The 22,012-nt window shown below is 43.5% G+C and overlaps 1 protein-coding gene across 2 annotated transcripts in view; it reads left to right on the top strand.

Moving 5' to 3' along the window:
- The window catches only part of acvr2ba (activin A receptor type 2Ba), a 43,758-nt gene extending 22,050 nt beyond the window's left edge, over window positions 1–21,708 (top strand). Inside the window, exons 2-12 of one of the 2 annotated variants that reach the window (XR_013812585.1) lie at window positions 2,744–2,951; window positions 8,119–8,219; window positions 8,614–8,762; window positions 9,854–9,997; window positions 10,318–10,461; window positions 11,626–11,774; window positions 12,398–12,512; window positions 12,713–12,851; window positions 13,181–13,311; window positions 14,280–15,323; window positions 15,476–21,708. Coding sequence is in view for 1 of the 2 variants with exons in the window: in XM_079754777.1 (XP_079610903.1) it covers window positions 2,744–2,951; window positions 8,119–8,219; window positions 8,614–8,762; window positions 9,854–9,997; window positions 10,318–10,461; window positions 11,626–11,774; window positions 12,398–12,512; window positions 12,713–12,851; window positions 13,181–13,311; window positions 14,280–14,501 (1,502 nt within the window). In the remaining variant the exon portion in view is untranslated. Of the gene's footprint in view, window positions 1–2,743; window positions 2,952–8,118; window positions 8,220–8,613; window positions 8,763–9,853; window positions 9,998–10,317; window positions 10,462–11,625; window positions 11,775–12,397; window positions 12,513–12,712; window positions 12,852–13,180; window positions 13,312–14,279 lie in introns of both variants that reach the window. The other variant, XM_079754777.1, reaches the window with a different exon arrangement.
- The last annotated feature ends 304 nt before the right edge of the window (window positions 21,709–22,012 follow it).

The raw sequence follows: 22,012 nt of genomic DNA, 5'->3' as shown, positions 1-22,012 counted from the left end.
TTAAAGCTGCCAGCCATGTATTAAGGGCATGGTTTCCTATTCAAAGGTAGCCTGTGGAAATGTATGATTACCCCAGCTGCCTTGGCCCTATATAATTCAATACTGCAGCCAGGGGCAATGCAGTGTGATCCTCCTGTATACCTGGTTGTTTGCTTGTCCGTAGACATTTCAGCGAGCCTCAGAGCCTGACTCATTTCCTGCTATGGCTGCTAGAGCCACAGAGTAGGAGTAGGTTACCATGCCAGTGACGTAGCTGATTGTTGAAATCCAACATGGCGGCGCCCGGTAACATAAATAACACTTTCACCGTACAAATAATCCCTTTTAGCAAGTTCAGCCATTTTTAGTTATTGTACCAATGAGAAGGCAGACAATACATCTGTTATATCAACTAAACTTCAAATTTCAGTTCCGTTCATCTGGCAGGTGCTAACGTTGGCGTCACCGACGGGTGTCGCTGGGGGGTTCCATCCTTTGTGGCATATGTACTAGAATTAGCCATAGCTCCAGCATCACTGAGAACTTGAGAAGACATTTGAGGTGAACACCTCCACAATCTCAACACAGTCTGCAGCACTTGGTGTGTTCTACAGGCGCTAATTGTTCAAGGAGGCATGTTGAGCAGCAACGTGAAACTCCAGTGGGAACAAAACAAAAAAAAGGGAAAAGCTACCCAATGCTACACAGAAGGGAGAAGAGCCATTAGCCTCCTTGGGAAGTGCAGACAATTAAGGTTTGTTCTCTTACAGTTATTCTCAATCGTTTAAACACGTTTTCTGAAACTATAGCTCCATTTCTCAAAACTCTAAACACAAACCTGAGAAGAGTTAATAATTTTGTCAAAACTCCACAAATTCTTCTCAAAACTGTTTGTTTTCCCCCCACCAAACAGTAATAATTCATATAGGCCAAGCGCTTCTTTTTTTTTCTTCTGGAAACTCAAAGCGCTTACGGTGAAGGGGGGAACCTCACTAACGACCACCAGTGTGTAGCACCCAATTGGGTGATGCAGGGCAGCCAATCAGCGCCAGAACGCTCACCACACACCAGCTTGAGAGCGAGGGAATTAATGAATAAGCCAATTATACAGGGGGATGATTAGGGGGCCAGATTGAATGAGCCTGGTTGGGTAGTTTTAGCCAGGACACCAGGGAATACCCAACTCTTTGCGATAAGTACCCAAGGATCTTTAATGACCTCAGTGAGTCAGGACCTCGGTTTTACGTCTTCTCTGAAGGACGGAACCTTCCACAGCACAGTGTCCCCTCTGCAATGGGGCATCGTGGATTGATGATTTTGGCCATTGGGGAGAGTGCCACCTACTGGCCAACACCCGACACCACTTCCAGCAGCAACTCAGTGTTCCCATTTGGTATCCCATCCAGTACTAACCAAGCCCACACCTGCTTAGCTTCAGAGATTCGGCTAAGGCAGGGTTGCCATTGGTCTGGCTGCTGGCAGAAAACACGACTATCAAATGAGCATCTCTTAGAGAGCATCAATTAAACAAAATTAAACAACACTTCCATCAAAATACTATTTACATATGTTTTGACTTCATGAGGCCATGTTACACATTTCAATGTATAAAATTGTTTAGAAATAGCTTTCTTTTTGAAAGTTGCAATTAGGTGGTGCATATAGTATGAAGACTTTTGCCATATTTTAGCAGTATGCTGTGAATATATCATTTAAATATTGCATTGACAATTTGACTCAATCGTATCAGAATAGGATACAATGCATATCTGTCTATCCAATGAGGTCGAATGGCCTTAACTCACAATCCCAGCTTCACAGAGTCATATTGTACACCTATTGTTGATGCTGCAACATTGTTCTGACAATACACCAATGTTACCTATTTTGGCAAAACTCACAGTACAGTAATTGCACTGATAAGTAAAATTAAAAACACTACAGTAAGAAAATGTTCAGACTGTCTTTCGGTGGATGTAATGATGAAATCAGTAGTACAAAAAGGTAACAAAGCAAATATTTATTTGTTACTGTAATACAGTAAAATGTTCAGCTGAACTGACTCCATAAAAAGCTTTTCGTGGGCAAACAAAAATAAAAATAAGAATATAAATGAGGTGAAACAGATCTACATGTAAATCAGTCTGTATCCCACCTCCGATCCTGATCAGGCCAGACGACTATATCTACAACACAGCAGAGATCACCTGAGGCCTCTTTTATGCTCTGACACATGATTGAAGTGTTTTGCCAGTTGAGTTTGAACAGGTGAGAAGTGAGTTAGACTTATTGATGATTAGTTGTTGAAGGCCAGTGTTTCCAGGTGAACCAAGTGCGCTAAATTATGAGATGCTTAGAGTTTTGCAAAAAATGTGATTTCGAATTTCTATATGTGTGAAAACAGTGTAATTGTGCTTAGAGTTTAGCACTCGGGAGTCTTGTAGTTGATACATGAGCTTGAAGTTTTCCGAATTGTGTGCATAGTTCCATTTTTTGTGTGTGTACAATTGAGAAAAACTATAAATACTATAAAAACATTATAGTCATAATTACTTATTTTGGTTGGCAGCGGGATCAAGGACCTGATCAACAATTATGTAGATGTGTCTGTGTTTCAATGTGTGTTGGTAAAAGTTGTAAAAGTTGAGGTTGCTCTGCATTGTGGGAAAGACCTGAAAATAGCTAATTGTTTGATTTGGTTCTCTCTCTCTCTCTCTCTCTCTCTCTCGCTCTCTCTCTCTCTCTCTCTCTCGCTCTCTCTCAGGGCCGAGCCATGGGGAGGTGGACATGCGTGAGTGTCTGTACTACAACGTGAACTACGAGATAGAGAAGACGAACCAGAGCGGGGTGGAGCGCTGCGAAGGGGAGAAGGACAAGCGCTCCCATTGCTACGCCTCTTGGAGGAACACCTCGGGCAGCGTGGAGCTGGTGAAGAAGGGCTGCTGGCTCGATGACTACAACTGCTATGACCGGTACACACCACCCCACACACATGCATACCCGCATCTGTCATTTATACGCGCACACACACACACACACACACACACACACACACACACACACACAAACACACGTAGACACAGAGGTAGGCATGCACAAACACACACACACACACACACACACACACACACACACACACACACACACACACACACACCACTCTCCGTTCCCCGTCCAGACACAAGAGGACGACGGTTTGGCCTGTTTGTGTCTCCTGAAGGTGACAGGCCATCCTCACCATCGCCGTGACAACATTCCTGTCATTCCACCGCCCCGTTTGTTGACGGGTGTACAAATATATATCTATATGTAGCCCATTTTCCTCCATTACTTGTTTTTGGATGTTGGAGTTGTAGTTCTATGATAGATTCTATGATTTAAATCTGTTCTGTATAGTAATAATCCAAATGTTCACATAGAAAAAGGAGAGAGAGAGAGAGAGAGAGAGAGAGAGAGAGAGAGAGAGAGATGAGAGAGACACAGAGACAGAGACAGTGAGAGACAGAGAGGAAGAGAGAGGAGAGAGACAAAGATAAAGAGAGTAAGAGAGAGAGAGAGAGAGAGAGAGAGAGAGAGACAGTCACAAAGGCAGAGTGTCTACCATGAATCCAGCATTGGTCTGGTTTAGAAAGAAAATGTAATTGTATTTGGCCTTCATTTTGTCCAAGGGCACATTCTTTCTTTCCTTGCGTCCTTGGCAACGGGAGGATAATTTAAAATAACTGTTGTTTGTGAAAGAAAGCACAGTGGAGAATCAGACTTTGTGAGATGTGTTCTAAGCCAATATCTCCAACAAGCCTGACATGTTGATGCTTCCTGGCAACATTCTTCAAGGTCTAACACACAGGATATAGCAGGTATATGTTGGCCTCTGGTATATTTACAGATATCGGCCACCTCACAGCTGCCTAGGAAGAGTAAACTAGCAAGATGATTGACAACTCGGCTGATTATATTACTGCGGTCCTGGTGATGGAATAAGTATTGAGTAGCCCATATCCACTTAAACCATGTATCTTTATAATAGAATATCCACAGCAATCATATTTACTTTGAGTTGAACATTTTCTAAACATGTTTATAGGTCTATATCGGCAGGGAGCTCGTAATATGATATGATATTCATTTTCTAGTGAGACATCAAGTTTGTTGTTTGTTTTTCACCCAAAAATTCACACACCCTCACATGAACAGCTTTTTCCCAATCCTTATGTAATTCCCATTTAATTGGTATGTATTGGTAGATACATAGATAACTGAAGTCATAAGAGCGGGAGAGTGAGACAATGAGTGAGTGTGAGAGAGATATGGAGGTATAGAATGAGAGAAGTAAAGGGAGTTAAAGTTTCTACCGCACAAGAGAGAGAGAAAGAGTTGTCATCCATTTGGATGGATCACTCCTCTTCTAGAGATCAGCAGGCTGGAAAAGAAATCGATGCAAGATCCCGCCTGCTTGTTCGCATAAAATCCTAGAATCGCTGCTCTTACATGGCCACCAGTCATCTGAGGTGACTCTAGCATTAGTTTCTGCAAAGCTAATGCTAAGGCGACTCTGCAATGCCGCTGTGAAGCCATCCCCTCTGTGGTCGTGACCTGTCAATGAGAAATCTGGGCCACGACACCAGCGCTATGGTCATCATCAAGACCGTCATTGCCGTGGCCAGCACTACTGCGTGTCTCATCGCCTTGGTCACCATAGCGACGGTGATGTGTGAAGATGTGAGGCGATGATGCGTTATCGGGGTGCATCAATGATGGACCCCGATGAATGATTCATCAGTGATGGACTACAGGGCGTCTCGTTAAGAACACCCGTCCCAGGAGACGGGGACCGCCATTAGCTGTCGATGATGAGGCATCTGGAAATGGCATTCATCTCGTTTTCTCTCTCTCTCTCTCTCTCTCTCTCTCTCTCTCTCTCTCTCTCTCTCTCTTGCCATCTCTCGCTTACCCTCCTTCTCTCTCTGGTGGCTTTTTAATGGCCGTGGTTCTCATGTTTGTCTATTAATATTTGTTCTTGATGGCCTGGACGTGTTCTATATCCTTCTTTATCTGTCTCCTTTCTCTCTCTCTCCCTCTCTCTTGATCTCTCTCTCTCTGACAGTAGGGCTATGTCTCTTTCTCTATCCATTTTAGACAAGTCCTATGTTGCTCTCTCACAAGTGTTATGTCTCCCTGTCTTTCTGTGTCAGACTAGACTCTCTCTCAGGGGTGTCATCTCTCTCTCTCTCTCTCGCTCTCTCTACCGGAGCTACCCCCGCCGGCCTGGCCTCAGCCTGGCGGTGTACTCTGGGAGCTGAACTGCCGCCGAAGCTGGCAGGTCCGGTGGGGGTAGGTCTCGGCGGCAGTTCGGCAGCTCCAGCACGGGGAGCTCGGCGGCAAGTCCGGCAGCTCAGCTCCTGGAGTACAACCCCTTTCTCCTCCATGTCGCGGTTCATGGACTTCAGAGAGTCAAGGCCAAAGTTCCTTTCCCCCAATTCTTCTGAACCATGGCCGAGATATCCCCCACTATGAGTCTTTACTTGTCGTGGAAGTGCCAGAGACGTCAGACGCAGCCTTTATGATTCATAATATCATCTGAGGCGCACATAGCTTTTGGCCGTGATATTAGATATAATATTATATAAATACCCAATATTATTATTATTATTATTATTATGTTATATTATATAGATATGGAGCTCCAGGAGTCCGCAAACAGCAACAATCCCTTCTCCTCCATGCTGTGGTTCAGTCTGACATCTCATTGGTCAATGGGCAGCAGCTCTTTGCATTAAAGCTAAAGACACCAGAAACAGCGCATTCTGAAGGGACTGAAACAGAGGGGAATAGCGGTAGGCAAGATTTTTTTCCTAAAAGCTATTTCCAGCTAACAGCTTCAAAAACTTGTTTTCTGGAACTCAAATACTATGTTTACTTGTTGGGAAAACACCATAATATGTCTCCTTTAAACAGCAAAAACGCTCTCTTACTTCTGTAATGCAGTTGTTCACGATGCTTTTCATCTTCGTCCTTTCTTCTATCTGTCTCTAACTCATGCTCCAATCTTTCATCTATGCTTCAGATGTTGCGGATGCAACGGAAGATATGATGCATTGTTGCAGAAACATTTAAGATGATCGTGATGAGTTCTGCCCGTTCTGCCTCCATGCTGTCTGTGGTCAAACCAAAACAAACTACAGTGACAGAGGCCGCACTTAACTTGCGAACTCTTGCGAACTTAGACCCTACGTCATATGCTGCCCCTTGCAAGCCAACCCCCCTAAACAACCCAGAGATTCCCACTGATGTCTAAACACCGATGGCTGCATATAAAGCATCAAGTCTGAATCACCCTCAGGGTCGAGTCTCCTGATATAAAAATGCTGAAAAAATGCGGAGGACATGTCTGAAAACGTTGAATACTAGCAGTGGAGTGGGTCTTTTATTTTCAAAATGTTTTGTTCCTTCTCCCTATTGTGTAGAACAGTGGTTCTCAAACTTTTTATACCGCCTTACACCTCAGTAAATATTTTTCTCCCTAAGCGCCACAATTAGGACCGATGTTATAAAATATTACAGAATACAATAGTGTAGGCCTGCGGCCCTAGTCAGAACGCAGGATGCATTCCTTAAAATTATATAATTTTTTGTTAACTGTTGACACCTGTACAAAGGGATAGAACTATAACCCCCCCACATACACACATACACACACAATGATTGTATACAAACTACCTGTTTGAAAATGTTAGGCTGAATACAGATAATATTAAATGTACTCAGTACATCACCACATACCACCTGTGCTCGGTTCACTGTCGCCCACTTCAGTTTTTTACAGTTCTGCTCGAAAGATTCTCCTCCTGTCCGCACACCTGTCCGGGAACACGGATCAGGCACGATCACAGTGTTTTTGAGTGCCGTCAGTTTAGCCTGTAATCGTGGATGCGCGCGCTACAACCCAACAAGGAAACAGGTTGATATTGAAACAAAAATGGATGTGCCTTTGAGTTTCTTTTTCAGTCTGGAGAAGAAGAATGGACAAACCAAATCCATTCACTCTCTCCTATCAGACACAGAGCAGGGAATCACCTATGCCAGTCAGATTCAAAGGCGGGCTGTCCAGTTTTATTCTGCTTTGTATAGCAGTGAATATACAGAAAATGAAGAACCTCTGTAAGCCTTTTCTGAAGGATTACCTAAGGTGTCAAGTGAATTAAACTTGCTTCTTGAAAGACCTTTAGACCTCCCAGAGCTCCACTCTGCACTGCAGAGCATGGATGGCAGAAAACCCCTAGTGTTGATGGCTTGACTGTGGAGTTGTATAAAGCCCTTTGGGATGTTTTAAGAGACACATTTTAGAAGTCTTCAATGAAGGCCTGACTGAGGGTGTTTGACCACTTTCCTGTCAGAGAGCAGTGATGACTTTGCTCCCAAAAGTGGATAATGTCCATCTCTTATGCGATGTTTTGGGTGTCTCAATCTCAATCTCTGGTAGGTACAACAAAGTGGAAGATAACCCACGCCACCATACAGTATCAGAGTTGGGCTGTAATGTCTAGTCTGTAATGTCAAAATTCAGATTTTATAAAGCTATGAACAATTTGGAGACTTTTACCTGAGACATATTTGACATATTCTGATATTATTTAATGTCAATAAATTTAATTGAAAATCTCTCTCTCTCCCTCTGTCTCTCTCTGTCTCTCTCTCTTTCTCTCTCTCTCTCTCTCTCTCTCTCTCTCTCTCTCTCTCTCTCTCTCTCTCCTCTCTCTGACAGGAAGTGTAATGTCTCTCTCTCTCTCTCTCTCTCTCTCTCTCTCTCTCTCACTCGCTCGCTCGCTCGCTCGCTCTCTCTCGCTCGCTCTCTCTCAGCCAGGAGTGTGATGTCTTAGTCTCTCTCTCTCTCTCTCTCTCTCTCTCTCGCTCTCTCTCTCTCTCTCTCTCTCTCTCTCTCTCTCGCTCTCTCTCAGCCAGGAGTGTGATGTCTTAGTCTCTCTCTCTCTCTCTCTCTCTCTCTCTCTCTCTCTCTCTCTCTCTCTCTCTCTCTCTCTCTCTCTCTCTCTCAGCCAGGAGTGTGATGTCTTAGTCTCTCTCTCTCTCTCTCAGCCAGGAGTGTGATGTCTTAGTCTCTCTCTCTCTCTCTCTCTCTTTCAGCCAGGAGTGCGTAGCGACGGAGGACAGTCCTCAGGTCTTCTTCTGCTGTTGTGAGGGAAACTTCTGCAACGAGCGCTTCACCCACCTGCCCAACGGACCGAGTGAGTGTGTGTGTCTGTAGTGCATTGTTATGTGATACTTCCTGTTAGCATAGTGATGGGAGATGTTTGTCGGTATTACCTATGTGTGTTTATGTGTTCAATATAAACACGATTATTGATTCTGTTTTTGGCTTCACTTATAAACCATGTCTTTGTTTGCGTTTGTGTGTGAGCACGTGTCCGTTTGTCTTTAATTTAGCATTTACTTAAGCATTTACTTTAGCGTATTTCTTTTTTCATTAGTACTTTGTGTAATCTTATTGTATTTTATCCTGTGTTTTTTCCACTGCTGCTGGCCTGTTGATTGTGACAAAGGGATTCCCCCTCTGGGGGATTCATAAAGTTGTTATCTATCTATCTATCATCGTTCTAATTGTGTGTGTGTGTCTCTCAGCTTTTGAAAATACTCACCAGAGCCCCAGTGTGCTCAGTGTGAGCGTGTACTGCCTGCTGCCCATCACCACGCTGTCCCTGTTGCTGATCTCCGCCCTCTGGATGTACCGCCACCGCAAGCCCCCGTACGGACACGTGGACATCATCGAGGTCAGGGCGCGCACACACACACACACACACACACACACACACACACACACACAACCCAACATACATGTGCACATACAAAGGCTCACATGAAGATACAGGTATGCAGACGTAAAAACATTGATACACGCACACAGACACGCACACATAGATACACGCATACATATACCGCACACATATATACAGGTACACACACACACACAAATATACACACATACATAAATAGAGGAACCCACATAGACACACACATACGTTTTCAGACAGACAACCTGTACATAGGCATTGCTCATGTATGCAACATTGTAAATGCATGCATCAATTTTGAAGCAAACCGAGATTGTGTCTCTGCTCCCCCTTGTGTTGAGCTTGTGACACTGCAGTTTAGGAGCAGTCCAGTTCAATTTCGGATGGCATTTCAAGCCGCCATTAAAACATGGGCTGAATTTATATAGCACTTCTCTAGCCCCTATAGGCACTCCAAGAACTTTTAAAATAATCCCCCTCAGTCACTTACAATCACACTCAAAGTAGGCTTTACAAGGTGAGACCGTCCTTGTTATCAGTTAAGAGCTGCAGTGTCTTGGATTACAAGGTTTTTCTAGGAGTGGCTGAAGAATCAAACTACCAACCCAAACCTGAAATTATTTCCACATTCCAAACGGAGCATGCCTGCTCTGAATAGAACAATATAAATTATAAACAATGTTGTGGCATTTTGACCGGTAGATCGTTTAGATAATTCAGCTATTATACTGAAAAACATTATAGATTGCATTGATAAAATAAAGGACGATAATACATTTGAAATGACTGGACTACATGCATGTAGGCTGGAAGAATAATGTAGAATAGATTAGACTTGAACACAGTAGCGTAGAATAGAGCAGAATAGAATAGACAGCAAAATGATAGAGCACAATAGCATAGAGTAGACAAGAAAATAGTACTAAAATATAGTAGACACATATCAGCACACACTTATGGTTCAGTGTTCATCTTACCAGGAATTGCGTCAGTCTGAGTCTCTACATTCTGATGAATGGATAAGTCTCTCACTCATGTCTTCTCTCTCTCCACAACGCTTCTCCCTGTAGGACCCAGGGCCGGGGCCCTCCTCACCTCTGGTGGGCCTCAAACCCCTGCAGTTGCTGGAGATCAAAGCCAGGGGGCGCTTTGGCTGCGTGTGGAAGGCCCAGATGGTGAACGAATATGTGGCCGTCAAGGTGTTCCCAATGCAGGTGTGTGTGACTGAAAGCTAATGGAGCACTTTCAGATCAAAATTTAGATTTACCTTTTTTTTCAAAGTCTTGGAAAAAAGAGACGAGCCAATCAGTCATTGTAATTGATGGAAAGAACCAGCAACTTTTGTTTGTAGTTACACTCCCTCTCTCTCTCTCTCCCTCCCTCTCTCTCTCTCTCCCTCTCTTTTTCTCCCTCTCGCTCTCTCCCTCTCTCCCTCTCTCTCCCTCTCTCTTTCTCCCTCTCGCTCTCCCTCTCTCCCTCTCTCTCTCTCTCTCTCTCTCTCTCTCTCTCTCTCTCTCTCTCTCTCTCTCTCCAGGATAAGTTTTCCTGGGAGAGTGAGCGGGACATCTACGCCACGCCGGGCATGAGACACGAGAACCTTCTGCGCTACATCGGAGCGGAGCGCCGCGGCAGCAGCCTGGACAGCGAGCTGTGGCTCATCACAGAGTTCCACGAGAGGGTGAGCGTGTGTGTGTGTGTGTGTGTGTGTGTGTGTGTGTGAATGTGTGTTTGTGTGTGTACTCATTATGTGTGTTTTGTCCAGATAAGAATAAACAGTTATTTAAAACCGGAATTGTGTTGACCAATAGCCCCTTTGGCACATGCATCCACGCGCACACACACACACACACACACGCACGCACGCACGCACGCACACAAACACACGGTCGCACACTGGGGCTGGGTATAGTGGGCCGTGGCCAATTTCCTAAATCGATTTGATTTTGATTCATAAGGTTCTGACTCGATTAATCACGATTCGATACGATTCAATCTGCTCTTAAATAATGAAAATGGCTCAACTGCGTTACAAAATACAAATGTACTTTATTTTTTCTCTTCATCTTAAACAACAGGTTTTAAGTGCAAACTTGTAAATTTGACTTGAGCTAAACTTGAGCTGTAAACTAAACTGTCTCAAGTCTCAAAAGTGCAATTTTGAAATTAGAAAGGTTGCAAGTGAAAGTGTACTTGAACTACAACATTCCATCACTGCAAATTGCATTAAGGAATCGTTTATTAAAGTGCAAAAATAATAATAATGGTGACAAAACAAAACAAAACAAAAAATAATGATAATAATCGATCTCATGCCCTAAGAATCGAAAATCAATTTTTTTTCCCAGCCCTATCGCACACATTCGCAGATTGCACATAATTCTCTTAACCAACAGGACATTTTGTTCATGCAGACACTCACGCATGCGCGCGCGCACACACACACACACACACACACACACACACACACACACACACACACACACACACACAAATAAAGTAATGCAATGATGGTGTGTTCGTCCTGGTGATGTATAAATAAGGACAGTCAGCCGTCCTCCAAGAGCTCACCCACCCCTCAACTGCAGTTTGTAGTTACACTCCCTTCCACTCTCTCTCTCTCTCTCTCTCTCTCTCTCTCTCTCTCTCTCTCTCTCTCTCTCTCTCTCTCCGGCTCAGCTGATAGTCGTAGCCCTAACCCTAACAAGCAAAGCTTTTCTCTCTGCCTTTAGTTAAAATCAAATTCAATGTTCAACACGCTTTATTGGCATTAAACACACGCCCTTCCTTCCTCCCTGCCTCAACCCATCATACGTTTTGTGTGTGTGTGTGTGTGTTTGTGTAGGGCTCTCTGTCCGACTACCTGAAGGGGAACATCTTGACCTGGAGCGACCTCTGTCACATAGCGGAGTGCATGGCCCGGGGCCTGGCCTACCTCCACGAGGACATCCCCCGCTTCAAGGGAGAGGGGCCCAAACCTGCCATCGCCCACAGGTGTCCCTCGCCCCTCTCTCAACAGAACACGACAACACCTATGCATCCCCAGTGTGCTTGTAGTGGTACTCGCGGGCGCGCACACCTGTGTGTGTCAATGGTAAACGGACTGCATTGTGTAGCGCTTCTCCAACCAGGGGCCGCTCAAAGCGCTTTACAATATGGCCCAGCATTCACCCGTCCATGCACACATTCACACGGCGACGGGCGGGGTCATCCACGCAGGGCGGCAGCCAGCTGGTCAGGAGCAGTGAGGGTGAGGCGTCTCGCTCAGGGACACCTCGGCACCCGGCAAGGAGGAGCTGGGGATCTAATTAGCGACTTTCGCTAATTAGTTACCAGCCAACACACTCTTACCTCCTCAGCCAGATGCCGCCCCACATGTGTGTGCTCGAGTAAAGGCATTGCCCTCAAACTACTATTTTGAGATCAAATCTCAATCTCAATTTGATTTGTTCGATTTTACGCGGAACGGCAGTCGTGATCGATGTGATTTTTGGATTATGAATTAATGTCATTGTTTCCTTACACACGCAATTGTCTCTGTGAATGGTTTGTAAGTCAATGCCTTATTTTTGTGATTGAACCATAACATTATTTCTCTGTGTGCGTGTGCCTCATAGGGATTTTAAGAGCAAGAATGTGATGTTGAAGACGGATCTAACAGCCGTGATCGGGGACTTTGGTCTGGCTGTGGTCTTTGAGCCTGGGGAGCCACCTGGAGACACACACGGACAGGTGAGACAGTGTGTGTGTTTTATAATTGTGTTTCTAATTGAGTGTGTGTGTGTGTAATTGAGTGGAGTTCACTGTAATTGAGTGTGTGTGTGTGTGTCTGTATAACTGTGTTGTGTTTTTTTTGTGTGTGTGTGTGTATAATTAGATGTTGTGTGTATATGTTATGGTGTGTGTAACTGCTCCGTGTGTGTCCTGGCCAGGTGGGCACCCGGCGCTACATGGCTCCAGAGGTCCTGGAGGGAGCCATCAACTTCCAGAGGGACGCCTTCCTCAGGATCGACATGTACGCCGTGGGCCTGGTGCTCTGGGAGCTGGTGTCCCGATGCAAGGCGTCTGATGGTGGGACACACACACACACACATACTCACACTCATCATAATCACACACATACAGACATCCACATGTAAGCACTTACATCTGCAAATTGACATACACACTCATAGAAACATTCACTTCAACATATTCATATTCCGTCTCATAATGTGTATGTCTTTGTGTGTGTGTATGTTTGTGTGTGTGTGTGTCTTTGTGTGTGTGTGTGTGTCTGTGTGTGTGTGTGTGTGTGTGTCTGTGTGTGTCTTTGTGTGTGTGTGTGTGTGCGTGCGTGTGCGTGTCTGTGTGTGTGCGTGTCTTTGTGTGTGTGTGCGTGCGTGTGTGTGTGTGTGAAGGTCCAGTGGATGAGTACCTGCTGCCGTTCGAGGAGGAGATCGGTCAACACCCCACCCTGGAGGACCTGCAGGAAGTGGTGGTCCACAAGAAGCTACGGCCCGTGTTCAAGGACTGGTGGCTCAAACACAACGTGAGTGGACACACACACATTCATGCACGCATACGGACACACACGTGCGTGCGTATTTATCTCCATCTGTTTCTATCGATCTATCCATTGCTCTATTTCTCCATCGCTACATCTGTCTAGCCCTCTATTGCAATCCTATCGACTTCTCTATCTATCTGTTTGTTGCTCTATCCATCCACAACATATCTCTTTGTTTTTCTGTCTCTATGTCATGATATTTCTGTCTCCATTTCCCTCCCTATCTGTCTTTCATTTCTGTCGATATCTCTCTCCCTCTCTCTCCTGACATGTCTCTCTATGTCTCTCTCCCTCTCTCTCCTGACATGTCTCTCTCTATGTCTCTCTCCCTCTCTCTCCTGACATGTCTCTCTCTATGTCTCCCTCCCTCTCTCTCCTGACATGTCTCTCTCTATGTCTCTCTCCCTCTCTCTCCTGACATGTCTCTCTCTATGTCTCTCTCCCTCTCTCTCCTGACATGTCTCTCTGTCTCTCTCCCTCTCCCTCCTGACATGTCTCTCTCTATGTCTCTCTCCCTCTCTCTCCCTCTCTCTCTCTCTATGTCTCTCTCCCTCTCTCTCCCTCTCTCTCTCTCTATGTCTCTCTCCCTCTCTCTCCTGACATGTCTCTCTCTCTGTCTCTCTCCCACTCTCTCCTGACATGTTTCTCTCTATGTCTCTCTCCCTCTCTCTCCTGACATGTCTCTCTCTATGTCTCTCTCCCTCTCTCTCCCTCTCTCTCTCTCTATGTCTCTCTCCCTCTCTCTCCCTCTCTCTCTCTATGTCTCTCTCCCTTTCTCTCCCTCTCTCTCTCTCTCTCTCTCTCTCTCTATGTCTCTCTCTATGTCTCTCTCCCTCTCTCTCCCTCTCTCTCTCTATGTCTCTCTCCCTCTCTCTCTCTCCCTCTCTCTCCCTCTCTCTCCCTCTCTCTCTCTATGTCTCTCTCCCTCTCTCCCTCTCTCTCCGGTGCAGGGCCTGGGCCTGGTGTGTGAGACGGTGGAGGAGTGCTGGGACCACGACGCCGAGGCCCGCCTGTCGGCGGGCTGCGTGGAGGAACGCATCTCGCAGATCCGCCGCCTCAACGCCACCATAACCCCGCCTACCTCCGAGAACCACGCCCTGCTCGTCTCCATGGTCTCGCCCGTTCCCATGGTCACCAATGTGGACCTGCCCCCCAAAGAGTCCAGCATATGACCACTCAAGACACTTGACGTGAAACAACGACCCTTGACCTTTTCAAGCACCGCCCCCATTTTCTTTCCGGAGACCTGACTTTACCCAGAATTCCTGGAGTTCACTTCAACTTCCTCTTCCTGATGTACGGCTAACTGTGCTAACTAAGCTAGAGGAACAACACGGACACACAAACACACACACAGATATAAATGCACAAATAACACACACTATACCCTCTCAGTGGAATTTAACTATTTCAGGCCCACGTTCCACATGAATGTCGCTGCTATTGAACATGTGCTATGAGTGCAATCCCTCTCTCGCTCTCTCTCTCGCTCTCTCTCTCTCTCTCTCTCGGTCTCACTCTCTTGCCATCTCTCTCTCTCTCTCTCTCCATCCCTCCCGCTCCCTTTCTCATGCTCTGTCTTTCTGTCCGTCTATATTTTGTAACCATACTACCAGCACACGTTGTGTATTTTACATTTGAACGTTTCACGTTTCAACAACATAGTGCAAACGGCAGACACACACACACACACACACCACGTCAATATGCATTCAGGGTCCGACTGAGTGAATGATCTTTCTCTAGGAACCTCAGCGACAACTATATTTTTGCTTTTGATCTTTTATGGACTTTTTTAGACGGTTTTCTCTGATATTCCATCTTCCTTGTCCAATTATTCAGAACTGTATTTTGGTAGCAGGTACAGAAAAATAAGCAGTTCTCGTACTGATAACACACTCACCTGCCTGCCAAGCAGCCTGCCTTCTGTGTCACCTAGCAACCACCTACCACCCAGCATTGGATGATTTTACAACAATGCTGCAAAAATCCTGGTAGGAACACGACTGTTACATAAACACATACACACACACACACACACACACACACATTAACACAAACATCAAGAACATACTTCTGTTCAAGGAGTATTTTTACAACTGTTTTTGTTCTTTTTTACACCTTGAATTTGACCTTCTTTCCTCAGTCTGCTGGCGCTATAAACACAATACATACCTTCGGATCGAACGGGTTGAATCCAAAAAAAAAAACAGGATATATGTCAGGTCAGCTCGGCAAGAAGCAGCAAAAGCGTTTTTTTTATGTGAAAGAACGAAATTGGACATGGTTTGTTTTAAAAAAGAGCTTTTTTTTTCTTTACTCATTTTTATTCTGACTGAAGACTGGGAAACAGGACGTTCTTGGAATGGAGATTGGAATGGGTCGTTTTTCTTTCAGGAAACCAACCTTGCATGCCCCGTTTTTTCGAGATCGGTTGAGAGAACACCCAACCTCAGCATTAAGGTTGGCACGGCAATTAACTTCTCAGGTAACCAGGTCTACCAAGGACAAGGGGTGTGGATTTTGGAGAAGAGGAAAGACCCAAGTGGCCGGCGAGAGACTTTGGCGAGGCTGGTCTGTAAAATGCCTGTTGGCCGTCCTGAAATATGTACATTTTCAAGGTGCCCAAACAAGAGGTTAAAACACTAGTTCCCCTAAGGTGCAAAGACCTCTTAATGCATCCACATTATGCAGTCAGCGTGTGACTGTGTTTTGGAGCCTTTGAGTCTACGTGAATGTTTCTGTTTGTGTGTGTGTCTGTTTGTGTGTGGGTGTGTGTGCGTGTGTGTATCTGTTTGTGTGTGTGTGTGTATGGTATATAATGAGTTTTTTCTTTTTTCAAATGCCTTGTTTCTTGTGAGATTTCTTACTATCAATATGAATTGGCCAGTGAATGATCTGTCACCTGGAAGTTCATAACATTTCTTATTTCCTGGCCAAACTGCAACGCCACAAACCACCGTTGGAACCACTGGCCTTCAACTATGGCCGCCATGGATTTAGGTTTCCCTGTTTCCATCTCTCCGTACAGTTCTCCAGCCATGAGGCATCGGTGCAGTGTGAACTCTCAGCCTGGCCAGTTGTAACGTCTCTGTGTCAGGCTCATGTTGTGTGTTTGACCTGTGGAACTAGGATGTCATGCAGAGCAGAGGACGGGGTAAGAATCCAGGGACAGTGAGCCAGAGGTCAGCGTTAAAGGTCTCTGCTTCCTCCCTGCTCTTACCTCTTCTCTGCACTCCTCTCATGTGGCTCTGTACGTCCTCCCCGGACCAAAACCATGCTTTCTGTTGCCTTGGAAACAGGCCACAAACAGCTCAGAACGTAACACACACACACACACATCCCTCAATACATGACAATAAGAACTTTAAACAAACAAAGCAAACTGAGGAACTATGTCGTTTCGTGTTTCTTTCACTCAGCTTGGGAGCCGAATGTGTTTTTTGTCCTTCTGTGATGCCATACACGGAACCATGAATGTCCAACATGCTGCTGTTGATGATTCAAAAACTCAAAGATGAATATATTTCTGTATCTTCTTTTTTTTTATTAGTTGTGATTTTTACTTTCAGTGCATTGAACACATGCAACAACTCTCTCTCTCTCTGTCTCTCTGGCTCTCTTAGTCTCTCTTCCCCACTCTCTGTGAGGTTAGCAGAGAGAGGGGAAGGGGTGTGTTGCAGAGCCACACGTGTCAAAATATTCAAAATTGTCAGGGACAATAAAGCTATTGAAGAGATTGCATGTGTGAAAGAAAACAAAATTGATAATAATAATTATAATAATTATAATAATCATAATAATACATGACCGGAAAAAATATAGGCAAAACAAGAAAAAGTCAGAACGATTACTGCTCATCAACCACAAATCACCTCAAACAAAACACACAGATATACCTCAGATGACTTTTTCTACGTCTTGTAAGTCCTGTTTCTATATTTTATTAGTTGTGTTGACGACTTGTAGTAAACATATTTTATTGTACTTTTTTTTATTTTGTAGATTTTACAGTATATAATTAGGGTATACATTATGTTTCCAAAAGATTTTATTGAACGATGTGCTGCCCGGTCAATGTTTCCCCACTAAGTCTGAAAAAAATTAATTAAAAAGGTGGTAACTTTAAGGGATGGTAAATACAGAAACGCCGCAGTCTCAAGTGCGCCGTGGGCCTGTTGGTCTATTTTTTTATCCCTTGCAGTTACTGCTGTTTTCCTCAGCGTGGTGCTGTTGCATACAGCATACTGGAACCATGGCCCTTGTAAATAGTATTTTACCGTTGAACCGAATTGTTGATCCTCTTTCTAGACATTGTCCCCTCGACTAGACTAGCTGCTCTCTTCTGTTCTCTCTGCTGTAGTCAAAGCTATTCTTGCTTCTTCCCCTCTTCTTCCTCGCCTTTCCAGAATCCCTCTCCTTCCTTCATCACAACCTGCTGGTTCTGCCTCTACTTGCCACTCCTCTTCCTCCTTCTTCTCTTTCTTTTCTATACTGTGGGACCTTAGAATCTCTTTGTTCCCCTGCGTGGACCCCTCACAGCATTGTGTTCTTGCCAGTGTTCATTAAACAGCCCACAGTCAGCCCACAGTCTCTGCTTGTACGAAAGGCCTGAATGGAGGCAGGAGAAGGAAAGGAAATGAGAATAGTGATGGCATTGTAAATTCCATACAAAGTATTGAATTATACACTTCTCATTTGATCTTGTAAGTTTAATTATTTCCTTTTCGAAACCAGTCTTAGAAAATATTGAAGATTTTTCAAAGAAGACGACATAAGTTCAGGGAAATAATTGTATTCCTCATATTTGATATAAGACATACCTTCATCATCTATATCTGGGATCACAGTCAAAAGTGATCAGATGAAGACATAACACATTATAATACAATTATCCAGTGAAAACCAAGCAACTCGATTGTCCCTTGACATGATATAAACTTTGCCATATCTTTAACTAATATTAGTCAGTTGATGCAGTCCTTCTACATGTCAAGTTCAACGTAAATTAATATCAATTCACCAACCAGCATTTTGAAACCACTATTTTTGTATTGAAATGGTACAGTGCCATAGGATATGGGTGTGTTGACTGCCATGGTGGGAGTGCTGTTGAGATCATAAGAATAACCACGGCGGTGGTACTATGCCACCAGGGAGGCGGAAGGGAAGCTTCACTGTCTCTGCAATATCTTTCCTGCCTTTATTTCATATTTTCTTCCATTTACATCTTCCATTCTTCATATCCGTGGGGTCTGTTCCTTGTCTCAGAGCAGAAACAAAAAAGGAAAAATGGATGGGAAAGTAAACACAGGTCGCACTTTCAAAATTGTCCTCAAGTTCCGCCCTACAGTGAACTCCATAACATCAGCCATACATAAGGTTGTGATGAATATATGTATGTAACAGACATGACTTCTAGATATCTGGATAGAAAACATATATTTGGCTCCCAAAAGGATTCAATCAGAAAATGTTTTTTTCACTAACAAAACCAACTCTGCCAACATTTTGCAAACTCTTCGATGTATTCAAACCCCTACTTGCCAGGAGCATTTGGAAATGGCATTATAGCTTTGTTAATTCCCGAAGTGACTCCATAAGTATTAGTGCTTTAATGTCCACCACAGTATGACAGCGTGACAGTATATCGCCACATATTTATCTGCTGATCTAGGTCTTCGGTTGTCCTTGTTGGTGCCTCCTTTTTTAACCCTCTCTTACTCTCTTTGCTTTTCATTCTCCTCCCTTTACACTTCTTCTTCTCCTTTCCTGATTATTAGTAAATGAGAAAAAAAAAGTTTAATGATTTGCTTGTATTTAGCGGTTTCATTTGTTAATCGCCCCAATTTACAATTGAGTGATGAAAACAAAATCCTTCAAATGCTCAATAATTTTAACATGCATTTGGTTGTGAAATTGCGATTTAACAAAATTGGACGAAAAGACCCTACTCTCAGACTCACTAATGTCAATAGGATTCAGAGTAAGAAAGATAATCCTGAATCAGAATTAATTTATTTTACCTGAATGTGTACTTTTATGATACATATTAACAGAACCCAGCCAGTATTCATCTCTTGATGTAGACCAACAGTGAGTTAGTGAACAGTGAGACATACAGACAGATGCCATCAACAAGCCCACTCAATAAGTTGGATGGTAGGTGTTTCAGAAACCTATTACCTAATTTACAGCTTGACGGGCAAAAAAGTTGTGCTCAAGAGCACCATAGCGGACAGGAAATGGTACTAGAGCAGTTGAAAACGTTTAAATATTTGGAAATAAACACGATTTCAATTCCATTGGGGCTTTTAAGTTGTTGCTATGAGATAAATATATATACCTTACAACAGCTTATGAATAGATTGAAAAAGCTCTTGAAAACACAGCTGTTCTTATTTATTTAGTTGTTGGATGTGATGTCCTTCTGCAATCTACGACTAAATGTAGCCTTTGAAACCTTATCAACGTGTGGGCAAACATGCTTCCAGGCCTAAACTGGCGTGGGGTGAGATATTCAATTACCCTGCTGGGTCAAACAATGGACATGGGATGCTCAGCTGAGTTAGCCTCGGTTGAAATAGCCTGGCAAGTTATGCTTCCATTCTTCCGGCAAGTGATGCAGTAGCAACATATTTAACAGACCTGTGAGTTATATCAAAAACCAACAGTAACCTCATCCTGTGCGAACTGGCCAATACCGGGTGAACAAAATCTACAGCTGAAATGTAGATTTTTAAACAACTGAAACGTCAGTGAAAAGTCCATGGTTGTTTTGTTTTCCTGTAACAATCCACGACACTGGGATGATGATTGATGTCAGAAATAATGCTGTAATTATGAGAATTTCAATGTAAATTGTGTTTCTAGTCAAGCCCATTTTATTTTACGAGGCATGGGGAAGATAAGCTACGATTTTCCTTTGCTCAGCCATGTGGATGAATAACTGATCTTAGGTTTGATTCCCAAAGTGCACCCCTTGACAATGTGAAACCCCCCCTCCCACCCACCTGCTTGGCTTGAATTTTATCTGGATAAATTGGAAGACTTGGAGTCAAAGGACTTACAGTTTATACAAATTCTACCTGTATGGAGAGGGGAGTCATTAAGTGTGGATATTAATCTCCTCTATTACCGTATCATACCAAAAGCTTCCATAGCCCTCCTGTAATTTGTGACCATATAGTCATTATTGTCAGTTTATTTAAGCATTTTAACCTAGGCTTTTTGTCTTGCTGTATTTGCTGTTTCCTTTTCTGAATCAAAAATCAAAGGAGAATCCCACTAAAAAGTAATGCCGGACATTATAAGTCAACATAAAAACGGTATACACGCAATACACACACAAATACATTTTTCAATGTTTCAGAATATCCCAGTCTTCGACCACCAATGCAAACGGATTGGGTTTCCTTGGTATTTGTCAAGGGGTTGGATGAATAAAGGGGTCTCCCAGCTATTTGGCAATGGTTCTTCTTAATAAAGTGCTGTTTCCTCAGGGGAGGAGAGAGAGAGAGGTCAACGACATCAAAGCAGTCGGATTTGACTCATCTGTCTCTGCACCTTGGTGGATTGGGGTGTGCAACGCTGGCTGAGTCCTGATTTGAATGACATTTCCAAACTTTACGTGTAAATCCAAAAAAAAGCAAGGCACGGCTGTTTTCTAAAAGCAAGGGTAGGGGTCTGTGATAGACACAGAAATGGAAACATTTTCAATAGGTTATATTTGTTGTATTAATTACATAAACTGTATTCAGATTCCACATCATGGAATGAATGGGATTGTAATTGGAAATAGTGCTGGGACCAGTTCAAGAGGTTTTTAAAGGTGAAATGCCAAATCAGGATATTGCTGTCTTTGCAGAACTCATTCCTTCCTCCATCACAATGGGGATGAATTTGTGAAATGTTAATCTTGTATCTTGTTTCGCTGTTTTAGCTGAGCTGTAGACGGCCGAGACATTCGTATACTACTGATCCTCAATATGCTATAAAGAATTTAAAAAAGAAAGAAGGCAGAAATGCTTTATGACTAACAACCTTGACATGGTGAAAACTGGTTTTGGTTCAGGTTTAAAAAATGAATCTCAAGTGTACGTATGGAACTTCGGTTTTCTGTACATATATGCATATATATATATATATATGGACACAGATGGATTTTTTTTCTCCAAAAAAAACATCTCTGACATACATTTAAAAAGACAACACCATTTCCCCCACCACCTCCTTGACGGAGAAGTAGAAACCTTGTCTTGTTATAACTGTTAAGGTTAGACAAGATTCGTATTGTTTTTTACCTGCAAAGATCCTTCGAACATACCCATATAATTTGCAACAATGACTGAATATGCCTTTGTTTTGTTTCTTATGCTTTTGGATTATCTTTTGTAGTGGTTCAAATTGAAAAATAAAAAAAGACGACCAGGCTATAGAGACGAGGTAGTCTAGTTTTGAATACAATGAGGAAACTGTACTCTTGATGTGTGTATGTGCGTTCCTCTCTTTCTATCTCTCTCTCCACAGTGCCAGGACCATTGTATGAACGAATGTAGTGCTAGTCCACAGGAGGCACATACATACACACACAACTAATTACTACTGAAAAAAAACATTCTAGAAAAAGGATTATCGCATCATTATCTTTTTGTATATAAAACAATAAAATAATGTAAATTAA

The sequence above is a fragment of the Pollachius pollachius genome (assembly GCF_949987615.1).
Source record: "Pollachius pollachius genome assembly, chromosome: 17".
Taxonomy (NCBI): domain Eukaryota; kingdom Metazoa; phylum Chordata; class Actinopteri; order Gadiformes; family Gadidae; genus Pollachius; species Pollachius pollachius.
This window is presented reverse-complemented; position numbering and strand designations above follow the sequence as displayed.